Here is a 14,609-nt window from a genome sequence, read left to right on the forward strand (position 1 = left end):
TTAAAAAAAAAAAAAAATTAAATATAAAGAAAGAAATTAACATATATATATAATATATATAAAGATCTTATATAATAGATTGTAAACACAAAGTTAACTATTGATATATATTAAATATTTTGCTATATATAATTTATTTGTCAAAACGTATGTAAATATATATTTTTTGTTATATATTCCTCAAAAAAAAGAAAAAGAAAGAAATAATAAAATAATTCAATAATTCAATAATATATTAAAATGTGTACTAATTATATATTTTATGAAATGATGAGTATACAATGGTATTTAATTTGATAATATAAAATATAATATTTTATTATATTATATAAAAAATATATATTTATATATATTAATAATATCTAAACAAATTATGTAATATAAAAAGCAAATAAATCATAAACTAATGTTTCTTTTTTTTTTTGAATATGGTTAAATGTCTTAGAAGTGATATATAAAGAAAATTTTTTAACATTAAAAATAAACATAATAAATAATTAATATATAAAAAATATATATTATATATATTATAAACTTATGGGGGTGCCTTAAAATGTATATTCTTATAATTTGTGCATCAAGTTTTTTTTTTTTTTCTTTTTTTTTTTTGAAGATCATAAAAAAATAGGATGTATTTTATTAAAAAAAAAAAAAAAAAAAAAAGAGTAAGTCCTTATAATAATACTTTTAATTATTATATGTTATATAAAATATTTATATGTGTTAATAAAACCAAATGAATATCTCTTTACAAGATGGAAGACCTTTTTTTTTGTTTTGAAATATAACGAGGAGGAACTATTAGAACACATATTGATCAATTTTATATATAAAAAGAATGAGTGTCTAAAAAATATATTTATGAACAATAGAAATGACAAGGATTTATTTTTTTTTTGAAGAGAATTTTTTTTAGTTATATATATATATATATATATATATATAGTTGTTTATTTAAAACTTGCAAAATGAAAAAAAAAAAAAAAAAGAAGTAAATCAAAGTATACACATTTGTTGAATAATAAAAGAACAAAATTATTATATTTAGATTCTTTAAAAAATAATTACGAAAGGAAGAGAAACATTAATATTAGAAAAGAAAAAAGAAGAGGAATATATAATAATATCCCTTCAAAATATTATAAATTATTTACAAATAAAAAAAAAAAAAAAAATGAAATACATTCAGTCTTTATATTTAACAATTCAAAAATTGTTTTTTATCATTATGAATAAAAAAAAAAAAAAAAAGCAAATTTTAAAATTATAATAAGATATCTTTTTTTTTTTTTTTAAATATTTGATGAATTTGTTTATAAATTTTTTTTTCAATATATATAATAGATGGGTTAACATAAAATATAAAAAAATAATAATAATAATAGTAATATTTTTATTGTGGGTTATAATAATAAGACGGACAAATGCTCAAGAAAAAAAAAAAAAAAATTGTTTTAACTGAAACATGGTTACTAGGATTATTATTATATGAAATAATAACAAAAAAAACAATTATTCAATGTATCTAAGTTTTTATATATATATATATATAAAAGAAAGGATATACTTAAGGATATTATATAATAGTATAGATCAACATTTTAAGTATATAAAATATTTATTATATATAACACAATTAATTTTAATATAAAAAAACAGAAAATCCTTAAATCATTTAAGAAGATAAACATATACTTTATATAATTTTTACATGAATATATTAAGGAAGCATCAAAGTGTATTACATATATTAAATAAAATAGAATAAAAACGAAATCAAGAAAATTAAATTATTATATATGACTCTATAAGTAATACATTTATATATATGATTAATGCTGTCATTAATTTCATGTTATATGATGTTTATATTATATGTGTATAAAATTATATATATAAAAAAAAAAATAAAGGCAACAAGAAAAAGTTGTAGGTTATATATTTATCTTTATTTAATCTGAATCAATTAACAGGAGATCTAACAAAAAAAATAAAATAAAATAAAAAGGAAAATATAAAAATGTATACACATATATATATATATATATATATTTATTTATTTATATTTTTATGTACCGTCCAATTTATCGACCTTTTCCTTTTTTTTAATTTCCTCCACCATGTGGTCACAAATGTGTTCGGCCAGGGAAGAATAATTCTCAAGACTGTCAAAAAAAAAAAAAAAAAAAAAATATATATATATCTATATCAATATATATATATATTTTATTTTATCAATACATTTTTGTTTATGCTACCTTGTAATATTATAAATGCTTGAAAAAAAAGTAACTATTCCTTCAGAAAGATATAGAACGTGAGTAGACCACTTATCCATATGGTCAAAAATATGCGTTGAGTATATAACAATGCTATTATATTTTATGCATTCTTTCTTTAAAAATCTAATAAAGACACAACAAAAGGTAAAATGTAGTACAAATGTTTATATATACATGAATATATAAATAAATATATATATATATATTTTTTTTTTTTCTTTTTACTCTAGTAATAATTTCCTTGACACCAAATCGAGCGATTCAGTAGCTTCATCAAATATATAAATATCTTTTCTCACAATTATATTAACCATGATTTGAACCTTTTTCCTTTCACCTTTAGAAAGACTAGATATAATTTTATTTTCATCTAGTTCGAATAATTTTAATAAATTCTTGTATCTTTTAGTATATCCATAATTGAAACAGAAATCTTTTATGCTAATATTCATAGCATACTCTAAAAGGGAATTAAACAGCAGTAAACATTAATACATAAATATAAATAAGTAAATATATAAATATATATATATATATATATATATATATGTGTATTTGTTTGTTTATATTTATTCTTATCTACCTTCACTCCACCATTCTCCAACGTAACCAATTTTATTAGATATGTCTGTATCGTGAAAAGCATGTTTCTTAAATATTAGTACTTCGTTTTCCATAATTAGCTATAAAAAAAATAAAATAAAATGAACAAATAAATATATACACATAAATATATATATATATATATATATACATATATATATATATTTTTTTTTTCAATCATTCTTACTTTTTTTCCTGCTATGATACTCAATAATGTACTTTTTCCTGCTCCATTTTTTCCACATACTAATATCCTCATCCCCCTTTCAAAACATAAGGTGACATTTTGTAAGGCTTTAATACGTGTTCTTTGTATACCATTATAGTAATTATAATTTAAATTATTAATTACTATTTGGTTCATTTTTTATATAATTTTAAGAGTAACATTAAAATATCTAATTAGATTATAAGCATATTTTTTTTTTTTACAACATATGAAATTTATATTCAAAATGGAATTAAAAAAGAAAAAAATTATAAATAAATAAATAAATAAATAAATAAATAAATAAATAAATAAATAAATATTATATAGATATATAGATATATATCATTGTAGGTATTTTTTTTTTTTTTTTTTTTTTTTGAAGAAGAAGAAGAAAATAGGGTGGATAATAAAAAAATATTTTGCAACTAATATTTAAGGATAAATTAAAAAAGGAGAGTCACTTAAAAGAACTAACGTATATAAGAAATTATATATATATTATATATATATATATAAACTTGCCATATTTATTATATATATATATATATCCATGTATTATAAAGTAATAATATATATATATATATATTTTTTTTTTTTTTTTTTTTTTTTTTGGGAAACTCATATTCTACATAATTTATATAATATTACCACTTAATGAAATATCTTTATTTCATCCTAATAATATAAGTTATATTTTATAAGTGTTATATCAATTGTAAAAAAGAAAAATTAGCCTACATGTTTTATTTCCATATTTACGAATAATTTTAAATATAATATTAATATGTTTCTTTTTTTTTTTTTTCTAAATAATTTAATAATTTTTATATAAAAAAAAAAAAAAAAAATGTTGCAAAAATTTGAATGAGAAACAAGATTTTAACAAAACAAAAAAAAAGATGTAATATATTTGTATTATAATAACAATATAAATATATTTTATATATATATATTATATGTATATATTTTTTTTTTTTTTAAAATGAAAGTTGTATCTTATAACTATCGTGTAAAAAATGTAAAGGATATAGAAACACCGACATACACAATATTAACAAATAACATAACACCGGAATATATTAATTTAGAGCTTTTAAGAACAATAGATAAAAAATTTATAATAAATTGTTCATTACTTGAAATATATAATAATCTAGATCTTTTTGAAAAAGCAAAGGAATATTTTTCATCGAATAAAACAAATGAATTATCAGAACATTATTTACATCAATTTTGTGATTTCCAAGATAGTTATAGATATTTAAATATACGAAATGTTTTAGTAGATGATTATAATATAAATTTACATAAATTTATTAGTTTAAAATATGATAATTCTACTGCAGTATTTTCTATAGACGATTTTATTAAATGTTTAAAAATATTTGAACCTGATATTTTTTGTATCCCATGCGAAGAAATAAAAATAAATGAACAAATTGGTAAAAAAAAAAAAAATAGGATAATAAATTTAATGAATGAATTTTTAGAAAAAGTACATATTATAAAAAATACAAATTTATCCAAGTCTTTATGTATTTTATCAATACCATGTATAGTAGATATTAATACTTTAATTATAGAAACGCTAAATAAATATGATTCTATTATCGATGGAATATTATTAAGTGGATTAGGATATGATGAATCAAATGAAATTCGTACTAATGCTTTCAATAATATTTTTAATATTTTACCAAATAATAAATTAAAATTTATACAACTAAGTATTGGAAATCCTATAGAAATTTTACACGCCATTTATCATGGGATTGATGTTATAGAACCTAATTTCCCTTATCTCTTAGCAAAAAATGGAAAAGCTATAAATATGAATATAAAAATGGATAATTTACAAGGCAAACATGAATATGATCTACAAAATAAAAATAATCATAATATAAATCATATTAATCTTTTAGATTTTAAAAATGATTATAAGTTTATTATTGATCTTAATAATCCTAAATATGTTTTCGATCACTCTACTATAACATATAATTCTCCAAGAAAAGAATCCAAATCATACGTACACCATTTATTAAAATGTCATGAATTAACAGCACATGTTATACTAACCTATCATAACATATATATGTACAGATCATTTTTTCACGAAATTCAATTACATATTAAACAAAATAGCTTTTTATCTTATATTAATTGGTTTATAGAAAAGAATGAAATTAAATAAAAAAAAAAAAAAAAAAAAAAAAAAAAAAAAAAAAAAAAAAAAAAAAAAAAAAAAAGGGGGGAATATACACTCAATAATAATGGTAAGTAAACTTTATAAATATTATCTTTTAAAAATATGCCTTATATATATATTTTTTTTATTATTATTTCTTTATTTTTTTTTTTGTTAAAACGGTAACAAATTTTATGTTCTTAAAAATTAGGATTTTAAAAAAAATATAAACCTATATATTAATTTCCTTTTTTAGTGTGACATTTATGTGTAAATGGAACATAAATTGTATTTTCCATATTTAATAGAAATAAATAAAATGATAAAACCATTTACATATTCTTCCTGCATTTAAGAAAATTTAGAATTATTTCAGTTAAAACAAGAAAATTTATCTACTAATAATAAATAAATAAATATAAATATATATATAAATAAATAAATATAAATATATATATATATTAAAAATACATAAGAAAAAAAAAAAAAATAAAATAAAATATAAAAAAAATAATATAGAAAAAGTTACATGCATTTATATTTAGAAGAATGTATAATATAATGCATATATAAAACATACGTCAGAAATATATATATATAAATAAATAAATAAATATATAAATATATATATATATATATATATATATATATATATATATATCCAAACGTATGATATTTACTTATTTATTTTATTGCGCATATTTAAAAATCATTTGGCTATCATCATTTTAACAAACTCTTCATAATTAATTTGTCCATCACCATCAATATCAGCTTCTCTTATCATTTCATCCACTTCTTCATTTGTTAATTTTTCTCCTAAATTTGTCATGACATGTCTTAGTTCATCTGCACTTATATATCCATCACCATCTCTATCAAAAACTCGAAAAGCTTCGATTAATTCTTCTTCAGTGTCCGTATCTTTTAATTTTCTTGCCATTAAAGTTAGAAATTCGGGAAAATCGATCGTTCCATTCCCATCTGTATCAATTTCATTAATCATATCTTGCAATTCTGCTTCAGTTGGATTTTGTCCTAAGGACCTCATGACCGTTCCTAACTCCTTCGTTGTTATAGCTAATTAAGAAAAATAAAATGAAACAAAATAAAAATTGTATGTATTAATATATATATGTATTTATGTATGTATTAATATATATATGTATTTATGTATGTATATATTTATATGTACTACATCAAGAAGAATTATATTTTTGGCTATTTATACACAATATTTTTTATAACGTTTTTATTTTTTCTTTCGTTTTCATTTAATTTGTCTGAATTGTTCATAATAATTTTTTTTTTCACATTTTACAGCCAAAAAAGTATATTTATTTTTTTTTTTTTTTTATGAACTGTTCAGGTAATATATAATATAATTTTTATATAAATTTCATATATGCATAAGAAATAAAAAGACTCAATAGAAATATTAAATCAATAAAATATGAAATTGTTCAAAAGAAAAGGAACAATTTAATATTATAATAAATGTTTAAATATATATACATATATATGTTTATTTTATTTTTATTTTTTTTTTATGATTTACTTCCATCTCCATCTTTATCAAACAAACTAAAGGCTTCTTTGAATTCCGAAATTTGTTCTTCTGTTAACTTGTCTGCCATGGATATATTTCTATTAGGTATTTATTATTATAAAATATATATCTTGAATGATAATAAAAAAAAAATATTAGTTTTGCTTTTTATAGTTTAAAATATACATATTATAAATATATATATATATATATTTTATTTAATGTGACAAGAATATATAATTATAAATTATATTATTTATTTCTGTATTTTTTTTTTTTTTATTTTATTTTTTTTTTTTGTTTTGTTTTTCTTTTTTTTAATAAATATTATTTTTTTCTTTTATCATGCACATTGGAATAATATATTAAATATATATGTATAATATATATATTGAATAATGTTTATAAAAAATGCATAACTTACATGAATATAATTGTTTTATATATGACAAAAAAAAAAACAAAAAAAATTAAAAATGAAATAAAATATATATATATATTATATATATATATATATATATATATATATATATATTACATATTATATAATGTTTATATATTCTTTTGGATTTATTACATACATATTAACATTTTGTATTTTCATATGCTTTATATATATATATAATATTTAATATATAATATGTTATATTTCTTATTTCTCCTTTTGCGCGCTAATTAATACATATCCTTATTTGAATATATTATTTAAATAAATAAAATAATTTTTAATTTAAAATGTATTTTTTAAAAATACTTGTCAACGTGTCATGAAAATAAAATAAAAAAAAAAAAAAAAAAAATGTTCCCTTTTTGTTATTTTAAAAAATTACATATATTTTGAAATACGTATTATTTTATATAAAAAGAGGATAATCATACTTTTTTTAGCCATAACAAAAAAATATATTAATACAAATATAAAAAGATGTGTTTTTTTTTTTATACTTTATTTTGTTTTTGCTTTTGATCTTGTTATAAATAATATATCCTCCTTCGTGTAATATGAATTCATTTGAAATATTCTAATATTTTTTATGTTTATAAATTTTTCTTTTTTATTTTTTGCACGTTTTACACTTTTGGATTTAAAATAAAAAATAAACAGTTATATATATATATATATATATATATATATATATATATATATAGTGAATTAATTAAAGATTATAAATAATAAATATATTAATAGACATAAGGTTATTATAATATGGATAGAAGGGAAAAAAAAAAAAAATACAAATAAATTATATACTCCTTTGCCTTTGAAACGATTATTTTATATATTTATGTAGGAAAATAAGATAATATAATATTAGAAATATATGTATATATATATATGTATATATATATATCGTCATATTTATTTGAGAAAGGTACTATATGGTTTAATATAATCTTAAAAGAGATATATTATAAAAAAATAAGATATTCCTAATACTATAAATATATAGTATAAGTATATTTGTTTTATTAATGCAAATATGGCAAAATAAAATATTCGATCATATAATTATATTAATAGGAAATATATTATAAATATGTGTGATTTTCTTTTTCATTTGCCTTTACATATTAATCTTAAGAAAAGATTACATAAAAAACATAACACATTCTTTATTATATTCATACAACAAAAATTTATAATAGGTATATATGAAAATAAAGGGAAATATATAGATTATTTAACATACCATATTATATTTTATAGCTTACAAAAATATACACATAATATATGTGATGAAATAATTAACACATAAATATATAAATATATATATATATATATATATATATTATGTTTTAAAAAAAATAATAATATATCATATATATTCTTTCATTTTAATTTTTTTTTTTTTTTTTTTTTTTGTTCGTTAATTTAAAGTATATTTTAAAAAGAAACTTTGTTCAATTACTATAGATTTAGGGTAAAATATAAATAAATAATATAACATATTAATTAAATAAATATTCTCATATATTTCTTAGGTTATTTATTTATATAGAAAGCAATATATATTCTTATATGTGCTTTATATAATATGATATCACATATATGGAATTAATTATGTAAGTGGTAAATTATAAAAATTCATATATATCATATATAAGTATATATATATAATAATAATATTTTAGTGAGTATATATATAAAAAAAAAATAATAATAAAAATAAAACAATAATTATAAAAAGTAAAAAAATATGTTATTAAAAATCTATATTTATTTATATATATATGTACATATAAATATATGATCTATAAAATTAATATATATAAGAATATATGTTTTTCTTTCTATATAATAAAATATATTTAAAATACCATATATTTCACACTATAATATATTATATATAATATATATATATATATATATATATATATATATGTAATATATTTATTATAGTATAAAATATATTATATTAATATAATATTTATATATAATAATATATTTATTATATATAAAAACAAAAAAAACAACATAATTTAAAAGATTCAATATATCCATATAATTTTATATATAGTATTATTATTATAATATTTATAAACTTATCAAAATAAATATTTATAAATAGTAATATTTAAAAAAAAAAAAAAAACAAAAAAAAGATATTATATTATTACATATATAATTATATATATATATATTATATAATATATGAGTTTTTTCTTTTTTTTCATATTTCAAAAATTAAATATAAATATATAAAAAGAGGGAACAAAAAAAAAAAAAAAAAATATATATATAATAAAAAGAAAGTAAATTAAGTAGCATTTAAATATATAAATTGATAATATTATAATTAAATAACATATAATATAATTTATAAAATAAGGCGAATAAAATATTAGCATAAAAAAAATAGAAAAAAAAAAAAAAACACCTTTTTTTAATAAATTAAAATATAATTATTAGTTCTTAGAAAAAATATTGTATATAATTATATATATATGTAATGATTTATAAAAAAATAAAACAATACAAATATAAATAAAATATATATATATATATATATATATATTTATTAGTTCTTAGAAAAAATATTGTATAATTATGTATATATGTAATGATTTATAAAAAAATAAAACAATACAAATATAAATAAATAAAATATATATATATATTATTTTTTCTATAAATTCATATTTTAATTATTTATTATTAGGAATACATATTTTTATTATAATCCAATACATAAATTTTGTAGAGAATAAAAAATAATAAATAAAATATTAAAATATAATAATATAGTGTAGTATAATTTAATTTTTTTTTTTTTTTTTTTTTATTTACAAAATGGTTAATAAAGAAGAAGCTCAGAGATTAAAAGAATTAGGAAATAAGTGCTTTCAAGAAGGAAAATATGAAGAATCAATAAAATATTTTAGTGATGCTATAACAAATGATCCTTTAGATCATGTACTATATTCTAATTTATCTGGTGCATTTTCAAGCTTAGGAAGATTTTATGAAGCTTTAGAGAGTGCAAATAAATGTATTAGCATAAAAAAGGATTGGCCTAAAGGATATATTAGAAAAGGGTGTGCAGAACATGGATTGAGACAATTATCAAATGCAGAGAAAACATATTTAGAAGGTTTAAAAATTGATCCAAATAATAAATCATTACAAGATGCATTATCTAAAGTTAGAAATGAAAATATGTTAGAGAATACACAATTAGTTGCACATTTAAATAATATTATTGAGAATGATCCACAATTAAAATCTTATAAAGAAGAAAATAATAACTATCCAACTGAGCTATTGAATACTATAAAATCTATCAATAGTAACCCTATGAATATACGTTTTATTTTATCTACTTGTCATCCTAAAATTAGTGAAGGTGTAGAGAAATTTTTCGGATTTAAATTCAGCGCAGAAGGAAATGATGCACAAGAAAGACAAAGACAACAAAGAGAAGAAGAAGAAAGAAAAAAGAAAAAAGAAGAAGAAGAAAGAAAAAAAAAAGAAGAAGAAGAAAGGAAAAAACAAAATCGTACTCCTGAACAAATACAAGGAGATGAACATAAATTAAAAGGTAATGAATTTTATAAACAAAAAAAATTTGATGAAGCATTAAAAGAATATGAACAAGCCATAGAAATAAATCCAAATGATATTATGTATCATTATAATAAAGCAGCTGTATATATTGAAATGAAAAATTATGAAAAAGCTATAGAAACATGTTTATATGCTATAGAAAATAGATATAATTTTAAAGCAGAATTTATTCAAGTTGCAAAAGTTTATAATAGATTAGCTATTAGTTATATTAATATGAAAAAATATGATCAAGCAATAGAAGCTTATAGAAAATCTTTAGTAGAAGATAATAATAGAGCTACAAGAAATGCATTAAAAGAATTAGAAAGAAGAAAAGAAAAAGAAGAAAAAGAAGCATATATTGATCCAGTTAAAGCTGAAGAACATAAAAATAAAGGAAATGAATATTTTAAAAATAATGATTTTCCAAATGCCAAAAAAGAATATGATGAAGCTATAAGAAGAAATCCAAATGATGCAAAATTATATTCAAATAGAGCAGCTGCTTTAACTAAATTAATAGAATATCCATCAGCATTAGAGGATGTTATAAAAGCAATTGAATTAGATCCAAATTTTGTTAAAGCATATAGTCGAAAAGGTAATCTACATTTCTTTATGAAAGATTATTATAAAGCTTTACAAGCATATAATAAAGGTTTAGAATTAGATCCAAATAATAAAGAATGCTTAGAAGGATATCAAAGATGTGCATTAAAAATTGATGAAATGTCCAAATCAGAAAAAGTTGATGAAGAACAATTTAAAAAATCTATGGCTGATCCAGAAATACAACAAATTATTTCAGACCCACAATTTCAAATCATTCTACAAAAATTAAATGAAAATCCTAACTCTATATCGGAGTATATAAAGGATCCAAAAATATTTAATGGATTACAAAAATTGATAGCTGCAGGAATATTGAAGGTACGATAAAAAAAAAAAAAAAAAAAAAAAAAAAAAAAAAAAAAACATCAAACGTGTAAATGTTCAAAAAGGATAGATTTACAAATGGGGACCATATGAATAATAATAAATAAATAAATAAATAAATAAATACTGTGTCATTTTTTCTAAAAAAAAAAAAAAAAAAAAACATTGTGTGTATTAATTATTTTCACATCTTGTTATTATATATATATATATTTTTTACATATGTCTAAACAATTTCGTATATTTTGTTAAATGTTCAACATACATTTTATATTTTTAATATCTGCCTTTTTAAATGAACGTTTTTTTTTTTTTTTTTTCTTTTTTATCATATTTTATATATGCATATGAAGTATTTATAGTTTCATATTTTTATATATCTTTAGTTCATTTTTTTTTAATAAAAAACAAGAAAAACAAATATAAATAAATATATAAATGTAAATATATATAAATATATATATATATATATATATATATATTAACAATGAACATATAAACCTTAAAATGATGATTCATTATAATACGCATATCATATTATATTATTTATTGAATTAATTCACATTAGCTTTTTTGGATGCATGAGAAATAATATATTATAAACACGATAAAAAAAAGAAAATATATATATATATATATATTTTTTTTTTTTGTTTTATTTATGTTTGTGTGCATCTTATGTGAGCACGTGAAAGGGTACCTCTATGAGCTTTCCCTTATATATATATATATATATTTATTTATATATATTATTTTATATATATGTGATAAATAAAAGGAATAGAATAAAATATGACAAATAAAAATATTGTGCTCCATTTTTAGGATTACAAAACAAATCTGAGTTTTGTATGGACATATCTAATTGATTACTACATAAAACATATGATCTTTTTTTCTCTTTATATTCTTCTAATTGTAAAGGATCACATGAACAAGCCCATGGATAATCTGTATTTCTTGCACCGAATATCATATAGAAGGATCCATAATTTCCTACTTCAAAATTTTGACTAGCATTATCTTTACCTCCTAAAAACATACTTTTTTTTGATAAAATAAAACCTGATAATTGCATATATGAGTTTGGATTTTCATTTGTTGGTATATGATTTGTATGATCTTCTTTATTATATAAAAGTTCCTTTGCTGTTTTATTATTATTATATATATTTATTTTTTCATTTTTAGGTTCTTGTATATCGTTCACATATTTTTTATAATTCCACATTCCTACAAAAGAAATTATTTTATTAATAAAGCTGGTTTTTTCATTTTTATTATTGTTAACATAATTGGTTGAGTTGTCTATGTCTGTTTTGTCTTGTTTATTTATATAATTATCTTTCTCTACAAAAAATAAAATATAATCAGTTGGATAATATGTAATAATATATATATATATATATATATAAATATATATTTTTATTTATTTATCTTACTCTTATCCTCTTTTATAGGGTTTTTTAAAAAGTCACTTGATATGCAATGATATCTTTTATACATATCTGTATGATCCGTATCTTTTTTTATAAAATCTTTTAAAATGTCTAATTCAAATTTTTTTAATTCTTGTAATTTTTTTATTGCTAGTTCAGAAGCTCCACAATCGTCTAAAAAATAAATATATAAAAAAATAAATAAATAAAAAAAAAAATATATATATATATATAATATTCTTATGTTTATTCTTATAGTTTTAATTGTGTACCTTCTTTATGAGATATGTTCTTGCTTCGAACCCCATTTAAATTATCTGAGAGAAAAATAAAATAAATAAATTTATATCTATCCATATTTTATATATTCATAGAAAAATATGGACCATATATATATATATATATATATTTAAAAATGTTCTTTTCTTTTTATAATTCACCAAAAAATAAATAATTTAATATTATTAGATGAGATAATTTCATTTTTTAAAAATTGACTTGAAAATCTTTTCACTGGTTATATACTAAGAATTTTTTTCTGACATGTATACATAAATTTTTTTCTCCACATTTTAAAAAAATTTTGTATACAATATTGTAGACACAACGAATATCTTTGAACCGATATAAAAAGAGAATATATGAATATAAAAATAAAATTAAATGTCAACAAAAACAAAATATATATAGAGAGAATTAACAAGAACAAAAATAAAAAAAAATTAAATAAAATAAACAAGATGGAAAAAAATATGTATATATATATATATATATATATATATATATATATATATATATATATATATATATATTATATATTATTTGTTTTAATTTTTTGCTTCCTCAATAAATATATATACATACAATACACATAATATATATGTACACTATTTTATTGTATTTTTATATTTTGTTTTTTTTGAATGGAAACAGAAAAAATGTATATTAAAAAATGTTTAAAAAAAATTGAAAGAGAATTTTATAAATATATTATTTATACACTTGAGCTAGAATACAATTTAAAGAAAAAGCAACTTATTTACGCACACTTTATTGCATGTTTTTTTTTTTTTTTAATTTGTGTTAATATATTTATTATATATACAAAATGAATTTATAAATTATCGAAATGATAAAAAATATATCTATATATATATATATATATATATATATTTTTTTTTTTCTTTTACTATGTGATGAAAATGTATGGTGTTTGAAATTAAAATTTATTATAAAATTTACAACGGATTACATAATGTGTACGCACAAAAAAAAAAATATTTGAACTTTTAAATATTTAAAAATATTAAATATATAAATAAATATATATATATATATATATGTTTATATTTT

At 17.1% G+C, this 14,609-nt stretch overlaps 5 protein-coding genes and 1 pseudogene across 6 annotated transcripts; 3 read left to right on the top strand and 3 right to left on the bottom strand.

The window, feature by feature from the left end:
- Nucleotides 1–755: 755 nt before the first annotated feature.
- On the top strand, nucleotides 756–1,768 carry PGSY75_1433900 (protein kinase, putative; annotated as a pseudogene; the record flags this gene model as incomplete). The annotated part of the gene is given in 5 exon segments: nucleotides 756–770; nucleotides 772–1,167; nucleotides 1,169–1,444; nucleotides 1,446–1,526; nucleotides 1,529–1,768. Coding segments are annotated over 5 exon segments (1,008 nt in total).
- A 184-nt stretch (nucleotides 1,769–1,952) lies between these two features.
- PGSY75_1434000 (putative CCR4-associated factor 16) lies at nucleotides 1,953–3,249 on the bottom strand (the record flags this gene model as incomplete). The annotated part of the gene is made up of 6 exons (XM_018788029.1): nucleotides 1,953–1,978; nucleotides 2,077–2,165; nucleotides 2,259–2,405; nucleotides 2,508–2,742; nucleotides 2,866–2,965; nucleotides 3,073–3,249. The coding sequence occupies 6 exons, from the start codon at nucleotides 3,247–3,249 to the stop codon at nucleotides 1,953–1,955; spliced, it is 774 nt and encodes a 257-aa protein (XP_018639401.1).
- Nucleotides 3,250–4,078: 829 nt separating this feature from the next.
- Nucleotides 4,079–5,290, top strand: PGSY75_1434100 (putative queuine tRNA-ribosyltransferase; the record flags this gene model as incomplete). The annotated part of the gene is made up of 1 exon (XM_018788030.1): nucleotides 4,079–5,290. One exon carries the CDS (start codon nucleotides 4,079–4,081, stop codon nucleotides 5,288–5,290), a length of 1,212 nt encoding a protein of 403 aa, XP_018639402.1.
- Nucleotides 5,291–5,993: 703 nt separating this feature from the next.
- On the bottom strand, nucleotides 5,994–6,921 carry PGSY75_1434200 (calmodulin; the record flags this gene model as incomplete). The annotated part of the gene is made up of 2 exons (XM_018788031.1): nucleotides 5,994–6,364; nucleotides 6,843–6,921. 2 exons carry the CDS (start codon nucleotides 6,919–6,921, stop codon nucleotides 5,994–5,996), a joined length of 450 nt encoding a protein of 149 aa, XP_018639403.1.
- A 3,204-nt stretch (nucleotides 6,922–10,125) lies between these two features.
- Nucleotides 10,126–11,820, top strand: PGSY75_1434300 (Hsp70/Hsp90 organizing protein; the record flags this gene model as incomplete). The annotated part of the gene is made up of 1 exon (XM_018788032.1): nucleotides 10,126–11,820. One exon carries the CDS (start codon nucleotides 10,126–10,128, stop codon nucleotides 11,818–11,820), a length of 1,695 nt encoding a protein of 564 aa, XP_018639404.1.
- Nucleotides 11,821–12,571: 751 nt separating this feature from the next.
- Nucleotides 12,572–13,739, bottom strand: PGSY75_1434400 (putative membrane protein; the record flags this gene model as incomplete). Its single annotated transcript, XM_018788033.1, has 4 exons — nucleotides 12,572–13,167; nucleotides 13,260–13,430; nucleotides 13,529–13,573; nucleotides 13,697–13,739. 4 exons carry the CDS (start codon nucleotides 13,737–13,739, stop codon nucleotides 12,572–12,574), a joined length of 855 nt encoding a protein of 284 aa, XP_018639405.1.
- Between the last annotated feature and the right edge of the window lie 870 nt (nucleotides 13,740–14,609).

Source organism: Plasmodium gaboni, chromosome 14 (genome assembly GCF_001602025.1).
Source record: "Plasmodium gaboni strain SY75 chromosome 14, whole genome shotgun sequence".
Taxonomy (NCBI): Eukaryota; Apicomplexa; class Aconoidasida; order Haemosporida; family Plasmodiidae; genus Plasmodium; species Plasmodium gaboni.